We start from the raw sequence: 13,251 nt of genomic DNA on the forward strand, positions 1-13,251 counted from the left end.
GTTATGATTGAAAGCTTTACTATTACGAGAATGAGGATTTTGTTTGTTTGCCTCATTGATTTGCACTCGTCAGGTTCCATAGTTATTAGCATCGACTGTGTCTCAAATGGCACCCTATTCCCAATATATAGTTTTTAAGCGCTGTTTCCATTGAACATGCCATACAAATCAACATTTTCATTCATTATATTAAGAGTGCCTTGGTCTGGTCCTCCTTTCTTTTTGATGACCAATATAGTGCACTACTTTTGCCCAGAGCCTTTGGGAATCTATGCCTTTTGGGATGTAGCCCAGACTCCAACTCTGTCCCTGCTAGGGCCCTATGGGATAGGGTGTCAATTGGGACACAGACTAATCTGCAGCTGTTTTCTCCACCATTTATAGAAAATGCTGACAGACGAGCGGATGTGTCAGAGTGAGGCGCTCTATGCCTTCCTCAGCCCCTCCCCAGAGCACCTGAAGGTCATGGACATCCACAAGAAATCCTCCTTCTCCCTGGCCTCCTTCCTGGAGAGACTGTCTGGAGACTTCTTCTCACACACCGAGGTTAGTAAGCACCATCACATCAGGAGACCTGGTTGGCTGGGGTGGTGGGACTAGTATGTATGTAATGTAATGTAATGTAATGTAATGTAATGTAATGTATGTAATGTATGAATGTATCCTTTTAGTCTTTCTCACAGAGACACATACACACCAACTCCTTTTTCGCCAACAGGAGGAGGCGGAGGATGACAGTGACCTATCTGACTATGGAGACGAGGCTGATGGGAAGAAAGACGCTCTGGCTGAACCCTGCTTCATGCTCATAGGAGAGATCTTTGAGCTCAGAGGAAGTGAGTGGAACCTCTACACTATGGTTGCATCCCAAATGACACCCTATTCCCTTTTGTAGTGCACTATTTTTGAGAGGGCCCTGGTCTAAAGCAGTGCACTATAAAAGGAATAGGGTGCCATTTGGGGGACACTACACTGTCATTTTCACCTCAGTAGACTGAGTGTGTGGTTTGTATGTTATGTCTGTGTTCTTTAAATCAAATTAATTGTTCAAAGCAATTTTGAAAGGGATAGATTATATCCTTTGTTGTTATTGGAAACTAACTTTGTTAATGGATCTGTAATTTAATCTAGTCACCTCTTGCTATCAGCCTGGCACTCTGTGATATTGTTTGTCTTCCTTTATTCTCAGTGTTTAAATGGGTACGAAAAACTCTAATTGCACTAGTTCAAGTCACGTTTGGAAGGACCATAAACAAGTAAGCATCACTCTCTTTTTTTATGAAAATGTTTTATCAGATTTCTGCTCTTATTTGTGTGAAGCAAAGAGTACACGCAGATCTGGGAAGGGGCTAGGTTTATTAAGGTCTATCAGCGGTCCCCAACCTTTTTTGTACCACGGACCGGTCTCATGTAGACAATTTTTCCCGGACCGGCCGTCGGAATATCAATTAGGCCTAGAAGTTTTTGTATAGCTGCTTTTTCATAACATTTTAGTAGAAACATAATAACAAAGTGCATATTTTTCTCTAATCATATAATAAATACATTGTAACTCACCAGTGGGAGCACTGAGCTTGTTTCCCAGCAACAAGATGGTCCCATCTAGGGATGATGGGAGACAGTGACATGTTCCGTATGTCCAGTCTACTCTGTAAATTTTGTTTTTGTTGCCATCATTGCGGAAAACCCCGCTTCGCAGAGATCGGATGTTGGAAATGGAAGGAACGTTGTGCTTTTGTGGCTCTCAGGATATTCAGCCTGGATTTTAATCCAGAAGGTCGGCAGAGATGAAGTTATCTCAAACATACTTTTAAGGCCACCGTCATTTACAACCTTAAGGATTTGATCTACTTCCTGCACGGACATGGACAATTCATCTGGGACATTCACGAATGGGTTGCGGATCCATTCCTTCACACTTTGTGGGTCTTTTGCGGTTGGGAAGTAACTCTCAAACTCCATTGACAGCGAAGCTAGGTGATCTCGCACCAGCTGGGAGAAAGACGTCTCGGTCTCTCCCAAAATCCCCGCTAATGTTTGGAACATTTCAAATATGCCCCTGTCCGCTCGCCGTCCCCACAGTTCCAGTTTGTCTTTGAATGCAGCCACTTTATCTGCCAACTTCAAGACAGTTTTCATTCTCCCCTGAAGTGACCGATTGAGTTCACTCTGTCAAGCGATCTCCCCCTGCCATCTGACTTCTGTGTATATGATAAGGCGTTTCTGCTCTGCGTCTATTTCCTCACAAAGCTGTCCAAACAGATGTGAGTTAAGGGCGTGTGCTTTGATGTTATTTGATAACTTTAAAACTTAATTCAGTATGACGTTAAATTCGGGTGCCATTTTTCGGCTAGCCAGCATTTCTCTGTGAATGACACAGTGCATAGACTCACATTCAGGCGCAACCTCTTTAACCCGGGTAGTGAAACCAGACAGCCTTCCAGCCATGGCAGCATCCCCGTCCGTGTGTACGCCAACACAGAATGACCAATCAAATTTTCCTGACATGCACAGTCGTGGTCGTTTTGAGAATGCCACAAATATTAATTTTCAGTCTGCTGCCTCTGTTTGTATGATGGCAATTTGCATATACTCCAGAATGTTATGAAGAGTGATCAGATGAATTGCAATTAATTGCAAAGTCCCCCTTTGCCATGCAAATGAACTGAATCCCCCCCCAAAAAATTCCACTATTTCAGCCCTGCCACAAAAGGACCAGCTGACATCATGTCAGTGATTCTCTCGTTAACCTCTCTAGGGGGTGTGGGATGCTACCGTCCCACCTGGCCAACATCCAGTGAAATTGCAGAGTGACAAATTCAAAAACAGAAATACTCATTATAAAAATTAATGAAACATACAAGTGTTATACATCGGTTTAAAGATGAACTTCTTGTTAATCCAACCACGGTGTCAGATTTCAACAATATTTTATGGCGAAAGCAAACCATGTGATTATCTGAGAACGGCGCCCAGCAGCAAAATCATTACAAACAGTTTGCAGCCAAGAGGAGTAACAAAAGTCAGAAATAGCGATACAATTAATCGCTAACCTTTTATGATCTTCATATGGTTGCACTCACAAAACTCCCAGTTACCCAATAAATGTTTGTTTTGTTCGATCAAGTCCCTCTTTATATCCAAAAAACTCTTTGTTAGCCCGTTTTGTTCAGTAAAACAGTCTCAAACAACATCCGGTGATATTGCAGAGCGTGAAACTCAACAAAACAGAAATTCTCATAATAAACATGCATAAAAGATACAAATGTTATACACCAGCTTAAAGATAAACTTCTTGTTAATCCAACTGCTGTGTCAGAATTCAAAAAGGCTTTACGGCTAAAGCAAACCATGTGATTATCTGAGAACAGCGCCCAGCAGCAAAATCATTACAAACAGTTTGCAGCCAAGAGGAGTAACAAAATTCAGAAATAGCATTAAAATGTATCACTTACCTTTTGATCTTCATAAGTTTGCACTCCGAAGACTCCATGTTACGCAAAAAATGTTTGTTTTGTTCGACAGTCTCTTTATATTCAAAAACCTCAGTTTTGTTGGTGTGTTTTGTTCAGTAATACATTGGAACAAAGCGCAGTCGCAACAGACGAAAAATCTAAAAAAAAAAGTACCATAAATGTTCATAGAAACATGTCAAACAATGTTTATAATCAATCCTCAGGTTGTTTTTGTCATAAATAATCGTTCATATTTCAACCGGACAAAAGCTTCGTCAATAGAAAAGGAGAAACAAAGGCGCGCTCCCGGTCTCACACTGGACTCATGTCTGGAAATTTCCACTGTCCACTCATTGAAAGTGCTTTTCCTTCCTAATTTTTCAGAGTTGAAGCCTGAAAAAATGCCTAAAGACTGGCCACATGTTGTGGAAGCCATAGAGATCGTGAACTGTCTCATAAGTCTTTGTATGGTTGATAGGCTTTCAATGAAAAAGAGATGTTTCAAAATAATAGCACTTCCTTGGATGGATTTTCCTCAGTTCTGTTATACTCACAGACATTATTTTAACAGTTTTGGAAACTTTAGTGTTTTCTATCCAAATCTACCAATTTATATGCATATCCTAGCTTCTGGACCTGAGTAGCAGGTAGTTTACTTTGGGCATGCTTTTCATCTAAAATTCTGAATGCTGCCCCCTACCCTAGTGAGGTTAACACAGGTGTGAGTGTTGATGAGGACAAGGCTGGAGATCACGATGTCATGCTGATTGAATTTGAATAACAGACTGGACGCTTCAAAAGGAGGGTGGTGCTTGGAATCGTTGTTCTTCCTCTGTCAGCCATGGTTACCTGCAAGGAAACACGTGCCGTCATCATTGCTTTGCACAAAAAGGGCATCACAGGCAAGGATATTGCTGACAGTAAGGTTGCACCTAAATAAACCATCGAATCATCAAGAACTTCGAGGAGAGCGGTTCAATTGTTGTGAAGTCTTCAGGGCGCCCAAGAAAGTCCAGCAAGCGCTAGGACCGCTGCGCTCCGGGGCACCACCAGTACAGAGCTTGCTCAGGAATGGCAGCAGGCAGGTGTGAGTGCATCAGCACGCACAGTGAGGCGAAGACTTTTGGAGGATGGCCTGGTGTCAAGAAGGGCAGCAAAGAAGCCACTTCTCTCCAGCAAAAACATCAGGGACAGACTGATATTCTGCAAAAGATACAGGGATTGGACTGCTGAGGACTGGGGTAAAGTCATTTTCTCCGATGAATCCCCCTTCCGATTGTTTGGGGCATCTGAAAAAAGCTTGTCCGGAGAAGACAAGGTGAGCGCTACCATCAGTCCTGTGTCATGCCAACAGTAAAGCGAGACCATTTGTGTGGGGTTGCTTCTCAGCCAAGGGAGTGGGCTCACTCACAATTTTGCCTAAGAGCACAGCTATGAATATTTATTTTTTATTTTACCTTTATTTAACTAGGCAACTCAGTTAAGAACAAATTCTTATTTTCAATGACGGCCTAGGAACAGTGGGTTAACTGCCTGTTCAGGGGCAGAACGACAGATTTGTACCTTGTCAGCTCGGGGGTTTGAACTTGCAACCTTCCGGTTACTAGTACAATGCTCTAACCACTAGGCTACCCTGCCGCCCCAAATAAAGAATGGTACCAACACATCCTCCGAGAGCAACTTCTCCCAACCATCCAGGAACAGTTTGGTGACGAACAATTCCTTTTCCAGCATGATGGAGCCCATTGCAAAAGTGATAAAGTGGCTCGGGGAACAAAACATCAATATTTTGGATCCATGGCCAGGAAACTCCTCAGACCTTAATCCCATTGAGAATTTGTGGTCAATCCTCAAGAGGCAGGTGGACAAACAAAAACCCACATATTCTGACAAACTCCAAGCATTGATTATGCAAGAATGGGCTGCCATCAGTCAGGATGTGGCCCAGAAGTTAATTGACAGCATGCCAGGATGGATTGCAGAGGCCTTGAAAAAGAAGGGTCAACACTGCAAATATTGACTCTTTGCATCAACTTCATGTAATTGTCAATAAAAGCCTTTGACACTTATGAAATGCTTGTAATTATACTTCAGTATTCCATAGTAACATCTGACAAAAATATCTAAAGACACTGAAGCAGCAAACTTTGGAAATTAATATTTGTGTCATTCTCAAAACTTTTGGCCACGACTGTAATCATCCAAAGACTTGAATAGTTCTGTGGCCGTTGTTAGTCGGTAGGGACAGCACACACAACATATCCTCATGCACAACATCCTGAAATGTATATTGCACATAAACAAGCAGTATTGCCTCGTTGTCAACATCGGTAGGGTCGTCAACCTGGATTGCATACCACAGTGACTCGTTAAGCCTCTCTAACAATTGTGCCTCAACGTCCTCCTCTTTCATCAATTCGCCTAGTGACGATGGTAGCCGAAAGAGGAACCTGCTATCTTTTTAGCTGCAGCATCTCCTGAGAGTTCACGGCAAATGTCCTTAGGAGGTAGAATCATCAAATCGCCAAGAGTGAAAGGCTTCTTGGCCTTAGCAATACAGCTAGCCACGAAGTATGACGCTCTCGGTGCAGCCACATTTGTTGACGTGGCTTTCAAGACTTGCTTCTGTCGTTCACGTTTTCTTCGCTCAAAGAATTCAACAGGTATTTTATTTTACCGATTTAAAAAAATATATATATTTATCCTTTCTGTGCTGCCCGGTAGTGAATGTGCCGGTACGCGGCCCGGTTTTTGGGGAACGTTGGTGTATTTGACAGCGAGTGATATTGTACTAAAACACCCCAGCTATCTGTAGAGCGAGAGCTCATCGGTTGGTGAGTGACAGGCAGGGCTCTGTTATTGTCTTATTTTGTTGTCTTATTCTATTATCTTTTTAGGGCTGCAATCCCATTAATGAGATATGACAACAGCCAGTGAAATTGCAGGGCGCCAAATTCAAAACAACAGAGATCTCGTAATTAAAATTCCTCAAACATATTCCTCAAACATCGTATACCGTTTTAAAGGTTCTTGTTAATCCCAACAGTGTCCGATTTCAAATAGGCTTTACAGCGAAAGCACCACAAACGATTGTTAGGTGACCACTAACTCACAGAAAAACTCAGCCATTTTTCCAGACAAAGAGAGTCACAAATGGCACAAATAGAGATAAAAATGAATCACTAACCTTTGATGATCTTTATCAGATGACACTCCTAGGACTTCATGTTGTATTAAAAAAAATATCAGTATACATTGGCGTGTTACGTTCACTAGTTCCAAAAACATCCAGTGATATTGCAGAGAGCCACATCATTTTACAGAAATACTCATTATAAATGTCGATAAATACAATTGTTTGACATGGAAATATAGATATACCTCTCCTTAATGCAACCGCTGTGTCAGATTTCAAAAAAACTTTACGGAAAAAGCAAACCATGCAATAATCTGAGACTGCGCTCAGAAAATAAATAAAATTATCCGCCATGTTGGAGTCAACAGAAATCACATTATAAATATTCCCTTTAACGATCTTCATCAGAATGCACTTCCAGGAATCCTAGTTCCACAATAAATGTTTATTTCGTTTGATTATGTCCATTATTTATGTCCAAGTAGCTACTTTTGTTAGCGCGTTTAGTACACAAATCCAAACACTCGTGCAGGTCCATCCGAACGTCGGACAAAAACTTTAAGAAGTTATATACAGGTCGAAGAAACTTGTCAAACTAAGTATAGAATCAATCTTTAGGATGTTATCATAAATCTTCAATAAAGTTCCAACCGGAGAATTCCTGTCTGTAGAGAAGCCATGGAACGCAGGTCGCTATCATATAAAATGTGCGTAACCAGGACCTGGTTCTCTGCCAGACCACTGACTCAAATAGCTCCCATCTGGCTCCACAACACAGTAGAAGCCTCATTTAAGTTTCTAAAGACTGTTGACATCTAGTGGAAGCCCTAGGAAGTTCAACTTTATCCATATCCCACTGTGTTTTCAATAGAGGCTGGGTTAAAAATTGACCAACCTCAGATTTCCCACTTCCTGTTTGGATTTCTTCTCAGGTTTTTGCCTGCCATATGAGTTCTGTTATACTCACAGACATCATTCAAACAGTTTCAGAAACTTCAGAGTGTTTTCTATCCAATACTAATAATAATATGTATATATTAGCAACTGGGACTGAGGAGCAGGCCATTTACTCTGGGCATCTTTCATCCAAGCTACTCAATACTGCTCCTGTAGCCATAAAAAGTTATGCTGTTATTGTATTTTTCCGTTATGTTATTGTCTTATTCTGCACCCTAACCCACGGCTCTAAATGGTGCGAAGACTCTCCCAGGCTGTGTCCCAAATGGCGCCCTATTCACCCATAGGGTTCTGGTCAAAAGTAATAATTAGGTGGGTTTTATATTTGTCATTATATGCATGTGTGAATTGGAAATGTGTATTTCTCATATCCCCACTCCCCCTGAGATGCCCTCGGAGTAATGTCACAGCCAGGGTATGCCATTATCAATGGTGACCCTGGAGTATTTAGGTTTAAGTCCCTTGCTCAAGGGCACATTAGCTGACTCTGACCCTACCACGATTCACACACTATTGCAAGGGGTTTGTGGACTCTTGGATCAATCTCCTTCTCTCTGTGATATCCCTCTGGTTGAGATCGTTTAGCTTATTTAACAAGTCAAACTGCACAACTAGGGTTATGTTTACCACAGCTATCAGACTGGGTGTTCCAGATATGCACTGCAATGGGTTGTTGTGGCTGTGCTCTGAACATGTGTAGAGTAATGTTAGCTAATACTGTAATGTAGAGGCTTTTGTCAAAATGTTCCCTCCCTACCCCATCAGGCAGATTCGAGACACTGTCAACTGGATCTTCAGTGAGCAGATGATTGTTTGCTACATCAACATTTTCCGCGACACATTCTGGCCCAACGGAAAACTGGCCCCCCAAATCAAGGCTCGGTCTGACACAGAACGTCGGGAGACCAAGGAGAGAGCTCAACAGAAGCTGCTAGACAATATCCCAGGTAGGTCTTCCCTCCTGCCATACAGGTGTCATCTCTGCACATTTATTAGCAATGTTTTGGTCAGACCTTTTTCTTCAAATACATGTTATGATTCGTTTGCAGAGGTAAAATCGTGTGTGCAGGAATTAAATGTATTTATTCTACAATGTTGATTTTGTGGCTGTAACTCCCTGTTCCACAAGGGTGTGCGCGTTAACCCTGCTGGAGATTGATATCTGACATGGATCAGTACTCAAGGGGTGGGGGGTGGAGTCTGGCGTTGGTTTTGAAACAAACGTTTCTGTTTCAATTAGATTATTGGATCTTTTAGTTTATTAATTTGACCATTTAAAAAAAAACAAGCACACATACAACTTAAAAGCCATACATACACATTAATAAAATCATTGAGGATAACACACAAAGTCTGGGACTTATTTCCATTGTGGTCCTCTTGACACAAGCTGGCTAGACAAGATCCAACACAGTATGGCTGTGAAATAATAAAACAAAAACAGAGAAGAACATCTATCTCATCATTCCAGTTACATTATAGGGGTTATTCATATGGGCACAGAAGACATCAAACATATTTTTACTTTATTTTTAAAGCTGTCCAGAGAGGAGGATGTTTTTATAGGCAGAGGCAACTCATTCCATTCTGAGGTTCCAGTATACAAGAAAAATACCTTTCCCAACATTACTCCTGAACCTGTATAAGCACACGTCAGCAACACCTGATCTATTGCTGTGATTGTGTGCATCCCTAACATGAGGAAAGTAATCACTTAGATATCTGGGCGCAGGACCATAAATACTCCTGTAAACCTAGTCTAATCTGGGACACCCTTGCCTCACAGGCAGCCAGTTTAGTTCCTGAAAGCAGCTCCTGCCTATGTGAGTACGTGGACTCACCTTCAATACTACCCTGATCAGCTTATTCTGGGCTATCTGGAGCTTCTCCTTCATACATTTAGATAAGCCCCCAAACCAGGAAGTACTAGCATAGTCAAAATGGCATTTAATGAGGGCAGTAGCTTACACTTTCATGGAGTCCTTATCAAGCAGCCTGGACTTTCTAGCCAAAAACTTAGTCCTGGCATTAACCTTCCCTAGCACCTTATTGGCCATGCTAACACCTCCCAAGCTTCCATCAATGATACATCCCAAGTAGCTAACAGAGGTTTTAGTAGTCAGCACATCACCCCCTAACTCCACTCTGATTTCAGACGACCTACACAATGTAGGTCTGGATCCAAAAAGAATTGCTTCAGTTTTCCCTAAGTGCAGAGATGGGTTATTAACTCCAAGCCATTTGCTAATGTTAGTAAGCTCTGTGCTAAGTACGCTCTCCAACATAGTTTTACTTTTGTGAGACATCCGCATAAAGAAAAAGACTGCAAGAACGAGCATCTTTCATATCGTTAATATACAATAAAAACAGCAGAGGCCCAAGCATGCTCCCCTACGGAATGCCACAACTCATTGGTTTTGCCTGAGACAGTGAACCATTAACCTCTACTACTTGCTCCCTCCCTTCCTGATAGATAGGACTTTACCCAGCCTAGAGGGATACTGCTTAACCCCAGTGCCCCCAGTTTGGAGATTAGGAGACAGTGGTTAACTGTATCAAAGGCCCGTACGGGACTTGCCCTGTAGGTCCAGCAGTACCATTCCACACAGATTTCCCTCATCAATCTCTTTCCTGATGAAGTCAAGTAAAGTAGACATGAATCAGTGGAGTATGTTTTTCTAAAACCCAACTGAAAATCGTACATTAGACCCTGTTTGTTAACATATTCATTCATACATTTGCTCATGTACAATATATATGTTTTTATTTTTTTTTAAATATTTTACCCCCAATTTCGTGGTATCCAATTGTTTTAGTAGCTACTATCTTGTCTCATCGCTACAAGTCCCGTACGGGCTCGGGAGAGACGAAGGTTGAAAGTCATGCGTCCTCCGATAAACAACCCAACCAAGCCGCACTGCTTCTTAACACAGCGCGCATCCAACCCGGAAGCCAGCCGCACCAATGTGTCGGAGGAAACACCGTGCAACTGGCGACCTGGTTAGCGTGCACTGTGCCCGGCCCATCACAGGAGTCGCTAGTGCGCGATGAGACAAGGACATCCCTACCGGCCAAACCCTCCCTAACCCGGACGATGCTAGGCCAATTGTACATCGCCCCATGGACTTCCCGGTCGCGGCTGCGACAGAGCCTGGGCTCGAACCCAGTCTCTGGTGGCACAGCTAGTACTGCGATGCAGTGTCCTAGACCACTGCGCCACCCGGGAGGCCCCTCATGTACAATTCTCTCGAAGATCTTTGAATTTACACAGAGGATAGATGCAGGCCTATAATTCCCAGGGTCAGACTTTATCCCCTTCTTATACAGAGGTATAACTTTAGCTTGTTTCATGTCCCTGGGAAAGGTGCCTTGTTCAAGAGAGAGATTAACGATATGCGTAATACAAGGGCCAATTTGCTCAGCAGAATCTATTGATTAAGATGAGCAAAACAGACCTGGTAAAATAAATAATACAAATACTTCGCTAACAGCAACCGCCAAAATAAACCTCAACATAGTGTCTTAATAGGGCGTTGGGGCATCACGAGCCGTAACAGCTTCAATGCACCTTGGCATAGATTCTACAAGTGTCTGGAATTCTATTGGAGGGATGTGACACCATTCTTCCATGAGAAATTCCATAATTTGGTGTTTAGTCGATGGTGGTTGAAAACGCCACTTTCAATATACTTTGTGTCCATCCAATATTTTGGCAGTTACCTGTATATTGTATGCTCCATTTCACACCACACACTGTACAGGTTACACACTGGTACATGTGTGAGACAGGGAAAATATAAGCACCCCCTATTTGACTTTTTTTGCAGACATGTTGCTCCTAGATCTGATGGGTATCTGTGGCTGGATCTCTGAATGTGGACATTTTTACATTTTACAATTTGGTAATTTAGCAGACGCTCTTATCCATGGTGACTTAGTCAGGTCATTCGACTAAGGTAGGTAAAACAACCACATACAGCATGCTAACTGTCTTTCAGATGCACTACAGAACCTGGTGGGACAGCAGAACGCCAGGTATGGGATCATCAAGATTTTCAACGCACTTCAGGAGGCCAATGCCAACAAGCATCTGCTTTATGTAAGTTCACCTCACCCTCTGTGAAATGGCAAAGTATCCTAAAACATGCTGTTGTGGTGCTGTTTGAAAGAGCCACCCCCCCCGATTCCATTAGGAATTTCACGAACACATCTTGCTCAGCCACCTAGAAGCTCAGTTCAGAACAGCATCTCATTACTGGCAGGTCAGACCACACAAAGAGAGGGAGAATGGGTTTTAAAGGGCATGTGTACATTCCAAAATCTTTCCCATTTGCACTATGTCAATAAAGTTATTTGTGTGGAATACTCTGAAGTTGCCTCCATAGATATACAGTGGGGCAAAAAAGTATTTAGTCAGCCACCAATTGTGCAAGTTCTCCCACTTAAAAAGATGAGAGGCCTGTAATTTTCATCATAGGTACACTTCAACTATGACAGACAAAATGAGAGAGGAAAAAATCCAGAAAATCACATTGTAGGACTTTTAATTAATTTATTTGCAAATTATGGTGGAAAATAAGTATTTGGTCACCTACAAACAAGCAAGATTTCTGGCTCTCACAGACCTGTAACTTCTTCTTTAAGAGGCTCCTCTGTCCTCCACTTGTTATCAGTATAAAAGACACCTGTCCACAACCTCAAACAGTCACACTCCAAACTCCACTATGGCCAAGACCAAAGAGCTGTCAAAGGACACCAGAAACAAAATTGTAGACCTGCACCAGGCTGGGAAGACTGCATCTGCAATAGGTAAGCAGCTTGGTTTGAAGAAATCAACTGTGGGAGCAATTATTAGGAAATGGAAGACATACAAGACCACTGATAATCACCCTTGATCTGGGGCTCCACGGAAGATCTCACCCCGTGGGGTCAAAATGATCACAAGAACGGTGAGCAAAAATCCCAGAACCACACGGGGGGACCTAGTGAATGACCTGCAGAGAGCTGTGACCGAAGTAACAAAGCCTACCATCAGTAACACACTACGCCGCCAGGGACTCAAATCCTGCAGTGCAGACGTGTCCCCCTGCAAAAGCCAGTACATGTCCAGGCCCGTCTGAAGTTTGCTAGAGAGCATTTGGATGATCCAGAAGAAGATTGGGAGAATGTCATATGGTCAGATGAAACCAAAATAGAACTTTTTGGTAAAAACTCAACTCTCCGTGTTTGGAGGACAAAGAATGCTGTGTAGCATCCTAAAGAACACCATACCGACTGTGAAGCATGGGGGTGGAAACATCATGCTTTGGGGCTGTTTTTCTGCAAAGGGACCAGGACGACTGATCCGTGTAAAGGAAAGAATGAATGGGGCCATGTATCGTGAGATTTTGAGTGAAAACCTCCTTCCATCAGCAAGGGCATTGAAGATGAAACGTGGCTGGGTCTTTCAGCATGACAATGATCCCAAACACACCGCCCGGGCAACGAAGGAGTGGCTTCGTAAGAAGTATTTCAAGGTCCTGGAATGGCCTAGCCAGTATCCAGATCTCAACCCCATAGAAAATCTTTGGAGGGAGTTGAAAGTCCGTGTTGCCAGCAACAGCCCCAAAACATCACTGCTTTAGAGGAGATCTGCATGGAGGAATGGGCCAAAATACCAGCAACAGTGTGTGAAAACCTTGTGAAGACTTACAGAAAATGTTT

The 13,251-nt window shown here is 42.6% G+C and overlaps 1 protein-coding gene across 2 annotated transcripts in view; it reads left to right on the top strand.

Moving 5' to 3' along the window:
• snx25 (sorting nexin 25) overlaps positions 1-13,251 on the top strand; it is a 55,028-nt gene that overhangs the window by 40,397 nt on the left and 1,380 nt on the right. The window contains exons 14-18 of one of the 2 annotated variants that reach the window (XM_042325900.1): positions 385-546; positions 719-836; positions 1,190-1,256; positions 8,314-8,495; positions 11,376-11,540. In XM_042325900.1, coding sequence (XP_042181834.1) covers positions 385-546; positions 719-836; positions 1,190-1,256; positions 8,314-8,495; positions 11,376-11,503 — 657 coding nt within the window. In that variant the 3' untranslated portion in view covers positions 11,504-11,540. The other variant, XM_024428886.2, reaches the window with a different exon arrangement.

This window comes from Oncorhynchus tshawytscha, linkage group LG08 (assembly GCF_018296145.1).
Source record: "Oncorhynchus tshawytscha isolate Ot180627B linkage group LG08, Otsh_v2.0, whole genome shotgun sequence".
Taxonomy (NCBI): domain Eukaryota; kingdom Metazoa; phylum Chordata; class Actinopteri; order Salmoniformes; family Salmonidae; genus Oncorhynchus; species Oncorhynchus tshawytscha.